The sequence below is a fragment of the Melanaphis sacchari genome, unplaced genomic scaffold, assembly GCF_002803265.2.
Source record: "Melanaphis sacchari strain LSU unplaced genomic scaffold, SCAv2.0 Contig107_pilon_pilon, whole genome shotgun sequence".
Lineage (NCBI taxonomy): Eukaryota > Metazoa > Arthropoda > Insecta > Hemiptera > Aphididae > Melanaphis > Melanaphis sacchari.
The window spans coordinates 191,656-210,155 of NW_020270407.1; the positions used below are offsets into that span (position 1 = coordinate 191,656).

The 18,500-nt window shown below is 24.5% G+C and overlaps 2 protein-coding genes across 2 annotated transcripts in view; both read left to right on the plus strand.

The window, feature by feature from the left end:
- LOC112603395 (voltage-dependent T-type calcium channel subunit alpha-1G) overlaps nucleotides 1–18,500 on the plus strand; it is a 237,092-nt gene that overhangs the window by 23,487 nt on the left and 195,105 nt on the right. The window lies entirely within an intron of this gene.
- On the plus strand, nucleotides 14,114–15,576 carry LOC112603398. The gene has a single exon (XM_025351934.1). The coding sequence runs from the start codon at nucleotides 14,134–14,136 to the stop codon at nucleotides 15,556–15,558; it is 1,425 nt and encodes a 474-aa protein (XP_025207719.1). The 5' UTR covers nucleotides 14,114–14,133; the 3' UTR covers nucleotides 15,559–15,576.

Here is an 18,500-nt window from a genome sequence, read left to right on the forward strand (position 1 = left end):
CTTAAAAATCGATAAATTCAAATCATCCTAGAAAAAAACAATATATTTTAAAAGTATATCCGTTGTAACATTGTTATATTTTAAAACCACGATTTAGAACTACGAATGATTTTTATTGTGAATAAATATTACTAATATGTTTAAACTTATTGATTTTTGTATATGTTCGTGTTAAATAAATAATTAAGAATAGGTATTTTGCATTAACATGTACGTTTAAGTTTCAATCAATACTTAAAATCAGTGAAACCCAAAAGCGCAAATTGTCTATTTTTTTCCAGCGTAAATTCATTTTGTAATGAATTACGGTGAAGGTTGATAATAATTTGAGATAATTATACAATATATACAGTATAAATTTATTTCTAACTTATAAAATACACTTTAGTTTTATAAAATTTTTTTGCGCTTATGGAATATTTTTTTTTGCGTTTTTGGGTTGCGTTTGGGTCATATTTTGTGTTTATGGGCTACAGCACTTAAAATTGTCCTAAAAAATAAATATTGTATTCCTACTTACTTTAACACCTTTCGTTTTTAACGAATCGCAGTAATATTAATATAATTATAATGATTGTTAAACTATTTATATAGATTTCTCTAGTTAATAGCAAATACTCAAGTTATATTCTTACCAAAGTAGACGTATACAGACGTATTGTATATAATATTGTTTTGTGGTGTCTGGAATGTTATGACTGTTGAGGGAACTATGCAATTTACAATCAAAAGCGACTTCAAAGGAGAAAAGGACGCGAAGAGGAATACACATGACCCTCATCCCTGTCGTTGATATAATTAAACTCGCTTCCTAAATCATGTATATCAATGTTAAATCGTCGACAATTAGATCAATAGTCTAGTTATTATTTTCATATTTCAGGGTATTAAAATTCCACAAATGCTTTTTTTTTAAACTTGTCTTCTAAATAACCGTCATACGATAATATTCGAATAAATCGTTTAACCGCAAAATGGCGCTGAACGCCCTTTGTTATAATATACGAAGGTAATGCTAGATAGACATTTTTATTTAAATACACCATTACATATGTCATATTATATACGATCAATAAGAATAAAATACTCCATCGATAAACTTCAATATGTATTACCTTTATGCAATTCACTTCAAGTTTTCATGTTCTTTAGCGCTTGCTATTATCAAAATATTATAAAATCACAAAAATGATACATAATATTATTTAGTAAATACATTAAAATAAAAGTAATATAGTTTTTTATTTGAATTTTAATATTAATTTGATAAAAACGTTGAAGATTTCTTAATAATAACGATATTTTTAAGTAATATTTTATTATCCAAAGTATTACGAACTGTTTTGAGCTGAATATTATAGTTTAAGTGTAATGTTATAATTATAATTGCGCATGTAAATTATTATTATGTTGTTTATTCGTGTCAAAATATGCAAAATACGACAAACCTACCTATACATTTATTAAATTCGTACAGACTGTTTGAAACTGTATATGTACTGTATATAAACAACACGACTAGGAAAGTTATAACAGTATAATAAAAGAGGAATTATACAATGATCCCATGTAATTTATTATAACTTACTTTTGAATATACCATTTAGCTAAAATAATGCGAATCTAAATATTTTCATTACAATTGTAACCAACTCAAGGCATGGACATTAGTCACCGATGTTGGGGTGAATAATTGCTGTACTCTTTATTATACTAAATCGGTCTAATATATTTTATCTTTGAAATCCTCAATGCAAATCTAATCTGGATATTGTATATGAGTGAGTACATGGGGTTAGATGGTTGATAAGTCGATTTAAACCGGATTGTCGGATGTCAAAATAGACGAGATTATCCAGAATTTCTGTCGGTACACTTGACCCACGTCAGTGCCCGATATTTTGGCTTCCGTTCAAAACCCTTCTTTAGATTCTCTCGAAAAACTTAATTTAGAATTAACGACCTCTAGCACTACTACACTGTTTCTATGTTTGACTGACATTTCCCTAATGGCTTGTCGCTCCTTTCCGATTTATATTCCCGCCCCACCTTTGCTTTGCTGTTTGTCAGTAATGAATTAACTACAACTGTAATTCAAGTTGTTTACACCAAATCGATTCGGATAATCGACGAAGGGCCTTATGCCCTATCGTGTTGTGCATTTGATATTTAAATAATAATAAAAAAAGCCCCTCACATGTTTACTGGCTACTTAAGCTTTTCATGTTAAAGATGACAAACATCGTTCGAATAAGAAAAATCTAGATTTTAACTTATGCATTTTTTTTATCCATTTGAATTACTTTAACGATCAACCATTACAAATCATATCTCATAAAATATTGCATATAGGTATGCGTAAGTGTGCACAAACTCGTATTTCTGGTCGAGAATGAGATAAATAATTCACAAACACTTGGGTAGTGTTCTTGTATTCTTTAATGAATTTATTTTCAATAAATCATTTGCATGCAAGCTATTTATAAATATTTAAAACTGTGATGTTTAACAATACCAAAATACATTTTCTGTATATATCTACTTAAAATAATAAATAAACAAATAAATATTATGTTGTTAAACAAACAAAAAACATTTTTTTTTTTTATATAATTTTAAAAACACTCTACTTTTCAATTTAAAAACTTGATTTAATAACTAACAAATAAAACAATATTTATAAATTATAAAAAAATATAAGGAAATATTTAAAAAAAAATTTGTCTACTATCTATCGCTTCAAATTCATCAAATAACATTTTAATAACTACGTGTGGTCAGTAAGTTCTTGTTGGGCGAATGATTGTGTTAAAGAGAAGTTATATTTAAGTCATAATGTTATATCATTACAATTTTAAATTAATACGAGTCACCAATAATATATGATATACATTTATACGTATTATGTTTTTTCAATACCCAAAAAAAATAATTCCAGTTGCCCCATATACAATATATTACATTATGCATTATACTCGAATTAAAACGCATTTAAATAACTTGGTGTATAATTGTGTGAGATCAGAAAGTAGTTTTTTGTTCATACAGCGAATGATTTCAATATTTAGTAATTAAAAAAAAAATATAATGTTTTGTTTGAGCACATAGTATTGTAGGTCGAGGTACTTTTAATAACGTTGATGCTGTTATTCAGCTTTTCATTTTATAATTTTCAATATGCATTCATATTCATTAAGTGAAACATTCGTTCATACTTCATTGTGTAATACTTAGTTAATAGATACATGATTTTAATAAAATATGTTATGTAACTAAAATATTCTAAAATATTAAATCAAAGAGGATTTCAGCTAAACATTTGTTTGATCAATGCTTTTAAATATTTTGGATCCCTGAAAAACTATGGTTATTATAATATTATGAGTCAAGTTATTTTTTTTTAAGTTTCGTAATATTTTGTATAAATTATTGATATTATAGTTTTATTCTTAAATTGTGCTATAAATGATGTATACTTTAATTATTCAAATATATGTAATGATCATTCAAAGTACTCTATTATACGATTGAATTGTTTAACATATAGACACAAAATCCGATTCTATGTATTTGTTGGTTATCATAATTATTATTTACGTGTATTATATTGCATTGAATAATCTGTAGAGAAGTAATTGAATAATAATAAAACAATAATAATATTCTGAATTTCACCAATTACTTAAGCTTATTTATGTGTATGTAAATATATATATATTTAATTATAATTAATTAATGAATTTAAGTAACAAAATTAGTGAATTTTACATCATGACAACATAAGAAAAATTATAGGAAAAAGTTTGATTAAATTTATTGTTCACGTAATATTGTCTTTGACATTATTTTCGAGGAGTTCCAAAAAACATTATTGTTCTTTTTGGTTATAAATTATCACTGGGAAATTGAAAACATTAGTTTAGTAAGGGCAAGTATAAGATGGTTGTAAAAAAAAAAAAACTCTAATAAAGTCTCATCGGGGGTGCTGAATGTATCTTCTTGTGAAGTGTATTTTAGAAAATCTATTACTGTATTCATAGCAAAAATAAATAATAATGGATTTAACACTCACGAGTATAAGTATTATTTAATGATACTTGTAAAACAACATTGTATATGTTTTGACAGATATGATTAATTTAGTAATTTGGTAAACATAAAAAATATACAATTAGGTTAACAACAATAATCAAGTCTAGTAATTGATTTTTAGAATCTTGAAATTATATTATATATGTCAAGCTTGAAATTTTTTATAAAAGCGCATGTAAGATATTTTATTTTAATTGACTTAAATAAAAAAAAAAAACAAAATAATAATATTGTTTTAAACAATTTATGATGTAATTAAAGTATGGTATATCGTTGCCATAACATATTTATGTAGTGTTTTAATTTTAACATATGAATAGTTATAGAAATAATAACTATAATAATTAAAATTGAAAATAATAAATTAATAGACTAATATTATTATATTTACGTATTAAGAAGTTATTTGTTTTTTTTATTCATATTATATTAAAATAATTCATATTATAAATATATAATTTATTATACAAAATTAAATAGGTAATTATGCATTTTGATTTTATTGTAATATATGCCTTGTTGAAACTATATCGTCTTGACTTTGTTTATAATTTAAATTTAAAAAAAAAGTAATGTGGCGTAATGTATAGACAATATAGATACACTAATGTGTAGAAAAATATTTCTAATTCGTACTAATATTATTGTAATTTTGTGTGGTTTTACTTTACCATTATTTTTTTATTTTAATATTGTCCAGATTTTTGTAAAATTCTTTAAAAAATATTACTTTAACACGTTAAAAAAATCGAATGCTGTCAAATTTGGCGAGTTTTTCAGTAGGGGTCTGTCAACTTCTTATCTATTAATACATGCATGCATGACAGTGTAGATATTAGATATTAAAATTAGTTTTATTTTACGTCGTTGTTTTATTCTAATATAATACGTATTATATTATTTATAATTTTAAAAATAAAAATATAATAAAATAAAATGAAACAATAACCACCTTGCACATGGTTGAAGATTTATCTGCCACGTAGCGGTACACTCTGAATACAATATTTTTTCTTCTGCTCGTGTAGATTACTAGGCCAACAAATAAAATACCTACTTACTATCAAATGGTGGCGTAGTGGTGGTGACTAGACCAAGATTAATAGTTTCATGTCTGATGACAATAATACTATCGCGTACCTCTTGTGTTCAGAAAAAATCACGATCGTTTTTCCTTTTTTTTTGGCTTTCATCGATCGCATAGCTCCACGAGCAAGTGGTATTCTTTTCGATTTCATGACTCGAACGTGGTAAAATGTATGATAAATGTTTTGATGTTGTTAATTAAAATCAAAGGTGCAAATTTAACTTCAATAAGAGATGCAGATGGAGCGAGATAAAGAAAGAACCACCTACAATTGTTTGCTCCTGACGTGAAATTCCAGATGGCTTATTTATCAAAACAGATATTTTTGAGATATGTAAATAATTTATTTATACAGAAAACTGAAAACAAGGTACACAACTTTGAGAACTACATTAATAAACACAACCAATGCACACGAAAACTTTATCGCTTTACATTTAATATTGTGTGTACGCCACAATACTCATTTAACTTCGTAATTTCGATGATTTCAAATCTCACGTTTTCTCTGAGCCATGAAACGATAATGTCGTATGATATATATCATAAATAATATACAGAATGTTCAATAACCGTGAATAGATACAAAATTATTAAGTATTACACCATATTTATTTATAAGGCAGTATTTTTCAGATTTAACTGAGTGCGTTATTTGTGCACTATGTACATATATTTATGCATTGCGTACTATTTAATAAAGTATTTACTATAGAAAAACGATTGTAACGAAATTGTTTTCGATATGATTCTTCAACTTATTACGTAATTTTGTATTACAATATATCAGTATTATCAATTTTTTTCTTTGTCAAATAGAACATATTATTTTTATTGACTTAATTAAATAAAATAAAAAAAATTAAAGTTAATTATTTATCGTATTTTAATGAAATACATTAAAAACAAAATATAAAATTTTTTATAAACTAAATAAAATTAAAACTGTTGAATTTCCTAATCTGATAACAATGAATATTAATACAATTATCTTTAGCACAAAGACAAAAATAATAGTTGGAATTCTCTCGCTTAAAATTTTGAATACTAAATACATTTTGTGAATAAATGGTAAACGCTTTTTAGTATTGTTCGTTTTTGTTAAAAGAAATATGATTCGATTAAAAATTAATTGTTCAAAGTTAAAATAATTAAATCATTAAACTTTTAGATTTATGTAAACTTGAAAACTAATACTTTAAAGATCGTACTAAAGTTTCTTGAATTTTTAATTAAATACATAGACTTCATTGATTTGTTATCTGTAATTGATATTATGTTTATTATTAATTCGATTGCCATTTCAAATAAACATATATTAACAAATTAATATTTTGGTCAAAACATTAAATCGTTAAAATCAGTCTTAGCTTATAAATAAAAATTTCTGAACTTGGTAATTTTCTAAAAAATTTAATTAATATAAAACGAACAATTTTTTATCCCTACTGTAGTTATCAAATCCAAGAATCGTTAATTTACATATAAATCTTTTTTAACATGATTATAACAACCGAAGAAGCAAAGAATAAAAATTACTACCTTCTTACATAAAATAAATTATTAGGTACTTAAAACAATACAAATACTCATAAATAAATAAATATTGGTACATCCGAATTGCATGCCACCTCGTAGATATGTTTGTCCAAATTGTATTTCCTGTATTATTTTACTAAATAAAATAATTGAACTTACTTTTCTATTGAATAAATGGGGTTTGTTGCATTAAAATCCAATTTATAAATATTATAAAATGTGACACTGTTAATATTAAGTATTAAATAAAAATATTGTAGTTTAGAGTAATCAAGTGAATGAGTTTTTGAAATTTCGGGCATAGAATATCACAATTTCAATGTACAATATATCAGAGGTTCCCAAACTATGGGTAGCAATCATATTTTTAGTGGGTCACCGATTAAGTTATATTTTTAAATAATACATTTATGGTCATTGATTTGATATTATTATGGGTCCTCAAAAACGGTTCAATTAAAAGTTTGAAAACCTCTGCAATTTATTAATAGCATTATTATCTATATTATCATGTATTAGAAATTTGAAAAAGTAGTGTTTTATTTATTTTGTTGTCAGTAAAGTCATAAACACAAACTGTTTTATATTTATAATTTCATTGTTTTTTTTTTTTTAATAAGTTGTGCTTATAATTATATGATAAATAAATTTATAGATACGTGGTATGCGATTCGGACAGATCCTTCTAAGAAATGGTGTGTAGTTTGTACTTTTTTTTTTGTATGCAATTTGGATGTAATAATAAATACAATTTAAAGAATAAAAAAAGATTCTTTAAGCTCACATAGATTACTAATAATGTATAATTTGTAAATACGCTTTGAAAGTTTTAAATACTACTTGTATGTTTTAACCATATTCTTAAAAAAAATAACCATTACAAAAATGGTGATTATTGGTGAATCGAGTTGATTTATTTTCATGATAAGATATATCACGTAAAACATGTAATTAAAAATAAAGATTAAAGTTTACCACAAGTAATTTTATAGAGTTAAAAAACAGCGTGAGATTTATATATCTAATTTAAAAAAACATAATTTATTTTGTTCATCGAAATAGCCCTAGGAAATTTGTCAATCTGTTTCATGTTTTAAGGGTTAGAACAACTCTCCTTGTACAAACTCTCTCCGTGAGAATGTATACATTATTACTGAAGTGGTATACAATGAAGACAATAATATAAAATTAAGTAAAGTTGGGCGAGAAGGATTATATATATTATATTCATATGGCTAAGGGTATCATTATGAGTAAAATTAGAATCGATGTTTATCCTTATCATGGTTTACTATTACTTGTATTGAATCACTATACTTTAATGTTAAACTAAAATATCTCTTTATATTTTTTAACTCGTGTAATTATTAAAAAAAAAAATAAATTAACTGCTACACGAATAAAATTATTTTATAATACATAGACTATTAAAAAAAAAAAAAAAAAAAAAAAATGAAATGTTAAAAATAATGAAAACGATACGCAATTTATATGTTGGAATATTATATTAACATAATCAATTATTTTTGTACACTCTAATTAAATCATTAGGATTTTATATTACAACTAATTTTTTTGTTTTGAATAATTATAATTAATAATAAAATTTAAACAAATATATATGTACATTTACAGTTTACAATTATTATAATATAATATGTAACATACATTCTTAACATTTTAAACTTTGCTTGTTATTTATTTTGTATTTTGAGAAAAAAATGATGTGTATGGAGATATATGCAGGAACAATGGTTTTAATATTAAACATATTTTTCGTGGTTATAGAAATATAATACAAATTACAGAAAACTTTCCCAGTAGAAGTAGAAAAATTAAATTAAAATTACAGTTGGAGGAATCTCAATGTTTAGTCTAAAAATAAAGGTTTTTGGATATGCATTTTTCGTTGTATTATATTAAACTATAATATTCATATTTTAATGAGAAAAAATGACATGTAAAACAATAGTATGTAAATGGTAAACAAATATAATATATTAATCTTTATAGATAACTACATTCACTAAAAAAATAATGAGCAATTACTCTTCAGAATTTAACTTAAGAAATGGAATTGTACAAAATAAAATCAGAACAAATACCATAAATGTAATTTTAACCAACCAAACATTAAATTTAATTTCTATGTCCAAACTTTTAAAAGTGAAATGAACGCTAAACTTAACATAAGCAATGTATTTTAACTTTTATCTCATTCGTTATATGAAACCATATGAAATTTATGCTCATAAAAATATACAAAAGAATCATTAGATATAAACAAGAATACTGAGTTATTATACATTTATATATAATATAATTCTTTTAACAATGCATGGTTAAAAACAATTAATATTTTAATACCAGCAGAATAAATTGTAATAAGGGTATTTTGTTCCAGTTTCTGAACAATAGGCGTATCTTGTGAACTTGCATTCAAAATAAAATAATAGTTCTTGTGTAATTAAGCTTCTTAACCACCATACATTAAAAATCAGTTACCAAATATCAAACGAGTTACTACACATTTCAATAGAGTTTAAAATAATATATATTAACTCTAGTGAAATAATTGTTAGAAAATTAAGTGTTAACTTCAATATTTAGTTCTATGATTGAAATATCTCTACTTATTATAATATTGCCTTAATTGAAATAAGAAAATTAAAATTTTTTAGGTACGATGTCTACTAAATAATGGCTGTTTATGCATTGATGCATCGATGGCTAAGTATATTATTTTTAATTTAGAAATTACAAAATAATATTTTAAAATCTTACCAATAATTTACTAGTAATTAATGGATAGAATTTAACAGCGTTAAAATATATATATATATATATATATCCAATTAAATGTATAACCATTAAAAACACAAAACTGATGTTCAATAATTCTACGTAGATATTAATTCTAAAATCCCCCTGGTATGTTAGTAACAAAACCCTTCACTCAGACCTAAAAATTAATTTCGTAAACCAAGTCACCAAAACCACTTACCAAAAACTCCACAGAAAATTGTGCTCCCGCAGTAACCTCAACATTAGTTATCTTGCTTCACATCATATCCCTGACAACCCCCCACGAAAACTCAAACGTAAATGGGTTAGAGACCTACTCCATTAATTAATATCCAAGTAGGTAGTTCCATTGGGAGCCCTCCTACATCGTGCTATTTTCATGTTATGTAAACCTCCTCATCATCATTATTACTTGTTGTGCTTAATTGTATAGTTGTATATTTCGTTTAAAAATAAAGATATTAATTCTGAGGATTTGGAAAAAATATACAGCAAGAAGTGATCAAATGGGTTGCAATCAGAACTCTATTGTAAACTAAAACACATCTACTGAAATATTTAACGTATAAACTTGGTAAATAAGAGTATGAAATACAAGGTAATAAAAATATCTGTATAGCGTAGACAGATGAGATAAAATTACCGGGAGCATCAAGAAAATAAAATATGTCAATAAACCTCATAAAAATGTGTATTATACTAGACACAAACGTTACTTATAGCTGATATCCTGATGTCTTACATTCAAGTACAATATAACAGAATTCTAGATAATACATACTACCTACAAGTTACAACATTTTCAAAGCAAGTTTTTCTTTTTATCAAAAAATAATAATTGCTTAATTCAAACCTAAAACTGCGTACAGTATAAAATCTGCGAATATTATCTGACATATTATAAAATTACTATACAAATAAACAGTTTATATATAATAATATATGTTAGGTTTGTATAAAAAAAATTAAGAATTTCAAAAGCATTTCTACAAAGCTATATTATTTAAAAATAATAATATGGTGTTTGTACGGTGGAATAATTTACTTTTGTAATCATGTGATTTATATTATGAAAGTTTGTATTAGTTTATATATTTGTAAAGGAAAGATAAATAAATGGTGTCGCTTGAAGCTACTTGTAAATCAATTATGATACATTTCTGAAACAAAATTAAAGTAAATATCAAAGGTTTACTTAAGTTCATAATAAATTATCACATGGACTCCATAGACTTTATTTTTAAAGATACTGTATTAAAGGTACTTTTAGGTTTTATTAATATTTTACACCAGATTTGAAATCACTATTAGATATATTATATTCTATTATGGAAATTGATAATTATTCTCGACCTATATGGTCTTAAATGTATTTGTGAAATATTTTTAGAATGATTATAATAAAAAGTAACATCATACGATTCCAAAAATGTATATTCATATACATCCAGAAACAACACAGTAAATTAATAATTTAAAAATGATCGTGAATTAACTTAATCCTCTTGGTCTTTAATTTGATAATCAGTATGACTATTTGTTATCTTTATTCTAAGGCCATCAGAAAAATAAATGTAGAATGAGATTTTTCCTTTGACATGCTATTAGCAGTTTAATACTGAATGATATTCAAAATACATTTTTTTTAAAATCTTTTCACGCCATTGCTACTATATTATTTAATATTTACTCGTAAATCGCGTTAAAAATCAATTTTTCAAATCATATATTTATGATACGAATTGAAAATCGATAAATAATTATTGATCAACTATGCATAATTAATTTTAAAATATCTATTTTATAATAAAGCTGAAATCACGTGATGTTAATGACAGAATTTAAAAAAATATTCTATGTGACATTGTGAAGTTATTATAATGTATTAAATACATGTTTTTAATAATTATTATGTAATTATTTTAATCTTAACTGAAGGAATATATTATAAGCATAAACATATTTTTATTTTATAAAAATTGATTTTTGTGAGTCCACCGTCATTTATTTGCTTAAGCCCATTTAATATAAAATCAAGAGATGTTTGAACATATTAAAATATACTTTAATCAACAATTTAAGTGTTTTGTCAAGAACTGAAACTCTTAATTACTCATAAAATTAGGAGACAACTGAGGCCCAAAGTTACGGCTGAAAACTTATTCAAGTACAAAATAAGCATGTGATTGAACGTTTTAGACAGTGTAGCATATCGAGAAAGTCATTAAAAAAAAAGTTACATTGAAGCAAAGTAATTAAGATAAGTTGAAAACAATGTTAAAAATTATTATTAAAATTATTCATGCATCTAACGCTAAAATACAATCTAAACTAAAAGCGTAACACTAAAATTAAAATACAGGATAAGTTATTCTATTGGATAAGTAGGTTTTTAATGTATCTCGTCATCGAAAGAGGTACTGTAATGGATGTAATTAACTTTAACTCAATGATAAGTCATTGTATAAATAGATACGATAAACTATTCTGAATTGATACTGTAAAGAAGCTTTTATATCTTAGGACATTTTAAATTTATTCATCTCAATATTAGTTTTGTATTTTTCTATTAGTAGAAAAATACTTTTTTTAGACAAAATTTCACAATAAAAAAATAGCATATATTATAATATTATATAATTTCTATTATTATACGTATGAACTTGTAAGTCAATATCACGTATACCATAGAGTGGTACAAATAATTGATTTATGATATAAATATTTTAAAATAAACTTTAACGCTTCGAAAGATTAATTCCGTAAGAAAAATAATAACATGAATCATGGTATACAATTTTAAGTCTCTATAGTAAATATTTTTTTGAATTAGAACACAATAAATAAAAGTTTTAGAGAAAAAAAAGTCATTTGCCATTAGAATATCTAATTTAATAAATATTTGAAATTTTTAAGTTTATAAAAAAAAAATTGTGAATATATAATATATTTTCAATAGTTTTAAAGTAAAACTCATGAATAACCTTGTAGTATATTTTAAATTATTTGACTAAGCAAAAAAAATTATCAACATTTATGAAAAAATTTATTGTGTCAAAAAAATATTTAAAATTTTTTTCAAACACACGCATGAAACAAAAATATTTTTAACAATGTCTAAAAAATATAATTAATAAAATATTTATATATTATTATGCAATACTATTTCACATATTATAAGAACAGTTTAAATCTCGCGCGACGTTTGTGGCGTGAAGCTAAGTAAAATATAGCGTGGTAGCCACTAACGTATAACAACAGAAAACCGAGTTGTGCCATTGAAATACCGTGTTAATTTTTGTTAATCCAACGACCTGCTCTACAGGGTAAACGAATGAACATATAAAATCGTATAAGGTACCAATAGATCAGAAAAAACTCGTTAGCGGATTGGTTTGATGGTTTAAAAGTTATAACTAAAAATATTCAAGTACTTTTAAAATCGATTTTGCGTACGCAACGAAAATATCGTAAAATATCATATTTCCCCCAATCCATCGCACATATATATATATCCCCACTACTTTCATTGCGGCGGCGGTGACGACTTACGATTTATGACGATTGACGAATAACATAAAAAAAAAAAAAAATAATAATAATATTAAAAAATAATGTAATATGATATATTATTCTATTTCTATGATTTAAATGATACAAATCCATATAAGATCTGTGTAAAAGTCTAATAATCTTAACGTTATTACGATTTACATTATACTATAGGTATAATAGTTGGAATCGTTATGCGTTATTCGCTAAATTTTTCATATTTTCTGTAACATTATTAAATATAGTTTATTTTAAAAAAGAAGTGAATAATATAATATTATATTAGGTACCATTGTAATATTATTAGGTTTATATATTTATATATATATATATGATTATAGCAAAATAATTGAAATGAAATCGTGACTTTTTTTTTTATAAAAAAAAATAGCCGATATCACACCAAAAACACTTTGTTATAACTCCACGTAAAAAAAAAGCCGAGTTAAAAAAAAAAATTAAAATAAGTAATGAAGTTGCTGAGTTGAATACTTAGTCAGCATATTGTTTAATTACTTGGCAAGACGTGTAAGTATACTTAAATTAATACAAATAAGTAACCACTATAGAATTATTTGTAATTATTATTTATAAACATTATATTGACTAAATACTCAACTTTACAATTGATCATATTTGTCATCATAGATATTTGTTGTATTACAAAATGGCATTTTACTAGTTTTTATTTTATATCACGTCTTTTAAAGATTTAATTATTACTTATTTTATTTTTTTTTCTAACTTAGCTTTTTTTTACGCGGAATTGTAGCAAAAAGTGTTTTTGGTGTGATAAATATATCAATGTATTTAATAGTTTAATATAATTTTTATGGACAATATCTACTAATTTGTAGATTATTTATCTGTAATTTAATAAAATTTATTTTAAAATATTAGTACGCATTATTTCACAATATGTTAAAGGAAAGCTGTTCAAACATTAAAAATCGACGAAAAAAAATGTTATTGTTCAATATAAACCATCGTGAAAATAATATAAACTGTTGGTTACAAACTATTTATTGAATAGTTCAAGTTAGATCGAGTCGAATAAAATGCAAGTTATTAATTTTTATTCGGTGAGTATATTTTTGTCTTACGTTAAATTAAGAATAGATGCGACAAATGTCGGATTACAAAGTGTATCTACTTTCGGTGTCTTACCTGGCAGTAATAAACTACGTACTAATCAATCAAAAACATTTGGTTTTTCACCTAATAATGGTTTAATTCCTGATTCTGGTGTCAGCAAAACTAATCAACCGTTACAGTATAATGATTTGAGTACTACAAGGATATCGGCAGTAAATAAGCCTGTCAAAAATGAAATCGATAATTTAGCAACTACATTCTACGATAATCCGGGTAAACCTAATACAGTTTCATTCAGGCTATATAATGCCACAGCTAGTATTTTCAATTCTATGTTAGATATTTGGTTAGTAAATGAAGAGAAACTGGTAGAAGGGGCAAAAAGTGTGGGGATTCCGGAAGATATTGTTTTAGCGGTAAATGGTTCAATGACTCAACTATTTGCGTTTCAACGTAATAACAATGGCATAAAAATAGACAATTTATCAAATTTATTCTATTACATGTTTGACATAAAACACATGAGTGAAAAAGATACCGATATTAACGTCATTAAAGATAAATTAATGAATTTCAGTTCAAAAATACAATGTTATGATTGTTTGTTGAATCGTGTTAGTGAAAGTGTGAACAGCGGACTTGAAAATCTTAAAAATATTCTAAATGAATTAAAAATTGACAATTATAATTTGAGCTATATTATAGTTAATGTCGTGTTAATGAAAAGCATGATGCTAATAAACAAATCAAACGGTGAACATTTGAATAAAATGATAAACGCATTATCTACAGATTATTTTAACAAAGTTAAAGCAGACCAATACGAAATACAAAGGTCTTTGATAGACAAAAACCATGTAGAATTAATTGGTAATGTAATGCCTATTATATTCGGTGTGTTATATAACCACATAGAGTTATTAACTAAGTTGAAAGAACATACAATTAACGAAGAAGACGAGAACCAAATTAAATATTTGAATACATTTTTTTCGGATACTATGAATATCTTCATAAACCGTTATTTCATTTTCGGATACGAGATCAAAAACAAAATTTCAGATTTAAAATCAGTAAAGCAATTGTTACAAATGTTAAATCCAAAAGATATGGATCCCAGAAAGACTCAAGAATCAAATAAAAATATGATCACACCACAGTTTTTGGAATTAACGGAAATGGCGATCGCTGAAATATTGAGTCTTGTTGGAAAAAGCAATGCAGAAGAGTGGAAACAAAACAACATTTTTAAATGCGATTACGAACAAAATGAAGATAAAGATTATTATATAGAATTGTTAACTAATAATGCTGATTTATTGTATTCGTTATTAGAGGAATTTGAAAATAGTTTTTTAAATGGAATTGAATATAAAAAAAAACAATAATAACTAATTAAATTATGGATTTGTCTTAAAGTGTTAGCTTGTAATACTCGTCAGTCTCAATTATTTTTCACTAATTTAGGCAATAATAATTGTGTTAAATACAGTGCACTTAACCGTTTATTAATCTTTTGTAACAACATATCAAGTCATGATTTGTTCTACGACGATGTTGACAAATCGAAAATATATACTTACTAGGCACTATCTCTAATTTTAATTTTTTCTATTTAATATTTTTGTTTGCCGTGTACCATCATTCTTTCAATTCATTTCTAAATAATTATCTATTTTTATCATATTTAAAAAAAATATCTTTTTGTACTTATTATTATTTATTGTTAACTTAATTGTATGCACCCTGTAAGTGTTATTGTTCTACGTTTATGTATTTCTGTACTTACTTACCCTACGAGGGTGTCACTAAATAAATCAATAAATAAATATACCTACATGATCATAATGAAAGTGACAAAGTTGTAGATTAAAGCTATTTGAATTCTATAGCCATTTTTTTTTTTTTTTTTTTTTTTTTAATATATACGATTTCTTCGAATATTATATTTATTTATTGTTAACTGATAAAAAAATGAACTTATTATGATCACAATATTTCTGTATTTTTCTTTACTGGTAGTTAAATTGTTTTAACTTACTTATAGTAATAATAAATTAATAATATCCAAATGTGTCAAAACAGTAATCTATCAATATTGTATACATCGTATGCGATATAATAAGAATTATATCTTAGCATAGCAAGTTATTAATATGGGCCGGGCCAATAAAAAAAAAAAAAAAAAAATATGTTAAGAACACGTAATTGTAATTTATTTTTAGTAGTAAAATGCCTCCATGATACGAGACACGGGAAGTCTGACTGGCTGCTGTTTTCTAAAAGTTCGGCAGAAGTGTTTAGAGGTTTTATAATATGGATAGGCGACGGCTATAACACGGGTTTGTGCGTTATTTAATTTTTGTTTTCGAGTTTAATAAAAGTGTTTCAAAACAAAATGTGCACTAAAATGTTCTTACAATTATTTAAATATGTTCTACCGTGCGAGTAACGTCGGCACGGTGTCAGTGCAAATAAGAAAAACCGAGGGTTCTTTGTTTTTGGATATTATTACCAAATGTATCAACAAACTAAAAATTTTCGTTAGACATTATGGAAGTGATATTACGGTATTAATTTAAAAACAAATTTTCCGTTAAATATTTCTTTGTAACAAAAATTAAAGATTTTTTTTTACTAATAGAATAACAAAAAAAATGTGTAAAAAACGACTGGATACGATACGCGTCCTAAACACACACCGCGACCATTCGAACTATACTTACTGAAAAACACCGAAGTCGCTGGCTAATCTATCTAATGTCTGTTGTATCTTTACGGTCGAATATCATTGTAGCATAAAAATATCATAACATTAATGAAGTCTTATGAATGAGCAACAACGGATTATTAATATTATATACGCATTATGTATAGCGAAGTCATAAAGATATACGAACGTTAAATATACAAACGTATACCATTGTAATTCACAATATTTGTAGCAACCAAGAAATAGAAAAAGTCATTAACTTAGATGATACAAAGGTAAAACAATAGAAGGTTTTAGTGAGTGCCGCCTATTATAAGCGATACAGAAACGTGGAGCTCGACCTACAACTTTGAGATTAAGAATATCGCGCTCCACCAACTGCGCTAGTCAAGCATGCGACATCTTTTTTTTTTTAAGTATTTACGGGCCCAAAGTTCATATTTTTTTTTTTAAATATTGTGTCCTACTGTTGAAAAAAAAAAAATAAATTGCAAATATTATTTAAATTTAACGTTATAATAATATTGTTTAGTAATCAAATAAATTCCTTTTTAATAATGCGTAAAAATAATATACTTTAACGTGTGTTATAATTTACAATAAGAATAATGATGTTAAGTTATAACGAAATATCAGGATGGTATTAAACACGGAATAAATATAGATAAAATACAGCATTGTATATAAATTAAGTAGTGTATATTTCTGCCCTTAAACGATGGTTGATTAAGATTTAAATCTCTGTGTTTAAAATATGATAAATTTTATCCTTGCTACAGTAACATAAAAAATTTATGTTTGTTTTTTATATTTTTTCTGGCTGGGTTTGTAATTTTTATGATTTTACAAATTTATTCAAGGTTTGTAATTATATTAAACTATTTAACACTGTTTTTATCATATACAAATAATATAATTACCTCCGGTAAAGGACCATTTAAAAATAACCAAAAATTTATGATTTTCATACATTATAGTTTATTTATTTTATGACCACGAATTTTTAATAACTTTTTAAAAATTAAATCCTTTTTTTCCGTTAACTGTATCACGTTTACATTAATTCTTATCATAATCTTTTATATCGTTATTATACAACTAATAATTGTATAATAATATATTGTTAAGCTATAATGTAATATTATTACCAACGTATAATATTTGTATAAATTTGTGAAATATGTCAAATTTAACATAATATTAAAGTATAATAAATTAAATATTTAAAAAAAAATAATTTAGAATTGTTTTTTTAGTTACTTCGATAAATACGAGTATTAAGCTTATATTTTAATATTTACTAATACTTATTTTTATTTTTTAGCAATAGAGTTTTATTTGATATACAATATGTAGGCTTCTCTTAGTTTGCAGTTCAAAATTCTCAATAATAACAATTAAAAATTATAATTTGTCGAGGTTTTAGCTTAATAGCAGCAAGCCCCGTTACATAATTAATTTTTGATAGATATTTAATACTGATAAGTTATAATTAAATATGAATCGAAATAATTATAGTTTTTGGAAATACTATATTTTATAATATAATATAAAATCTAAAAAAATAACAATTCATCAACATCAACAACGTTATATTTTGGCATAATACATTTATTA

Excerpts from the sequence above, each read along its gene's own strand:
- LOC112603398 (XM_025351934.1), top strand. The coding sequence starts at position 14,134 with ATGCAAGTTATTAATTTTTATTCGGTGAGTATATTTTTGTCTTACGTT.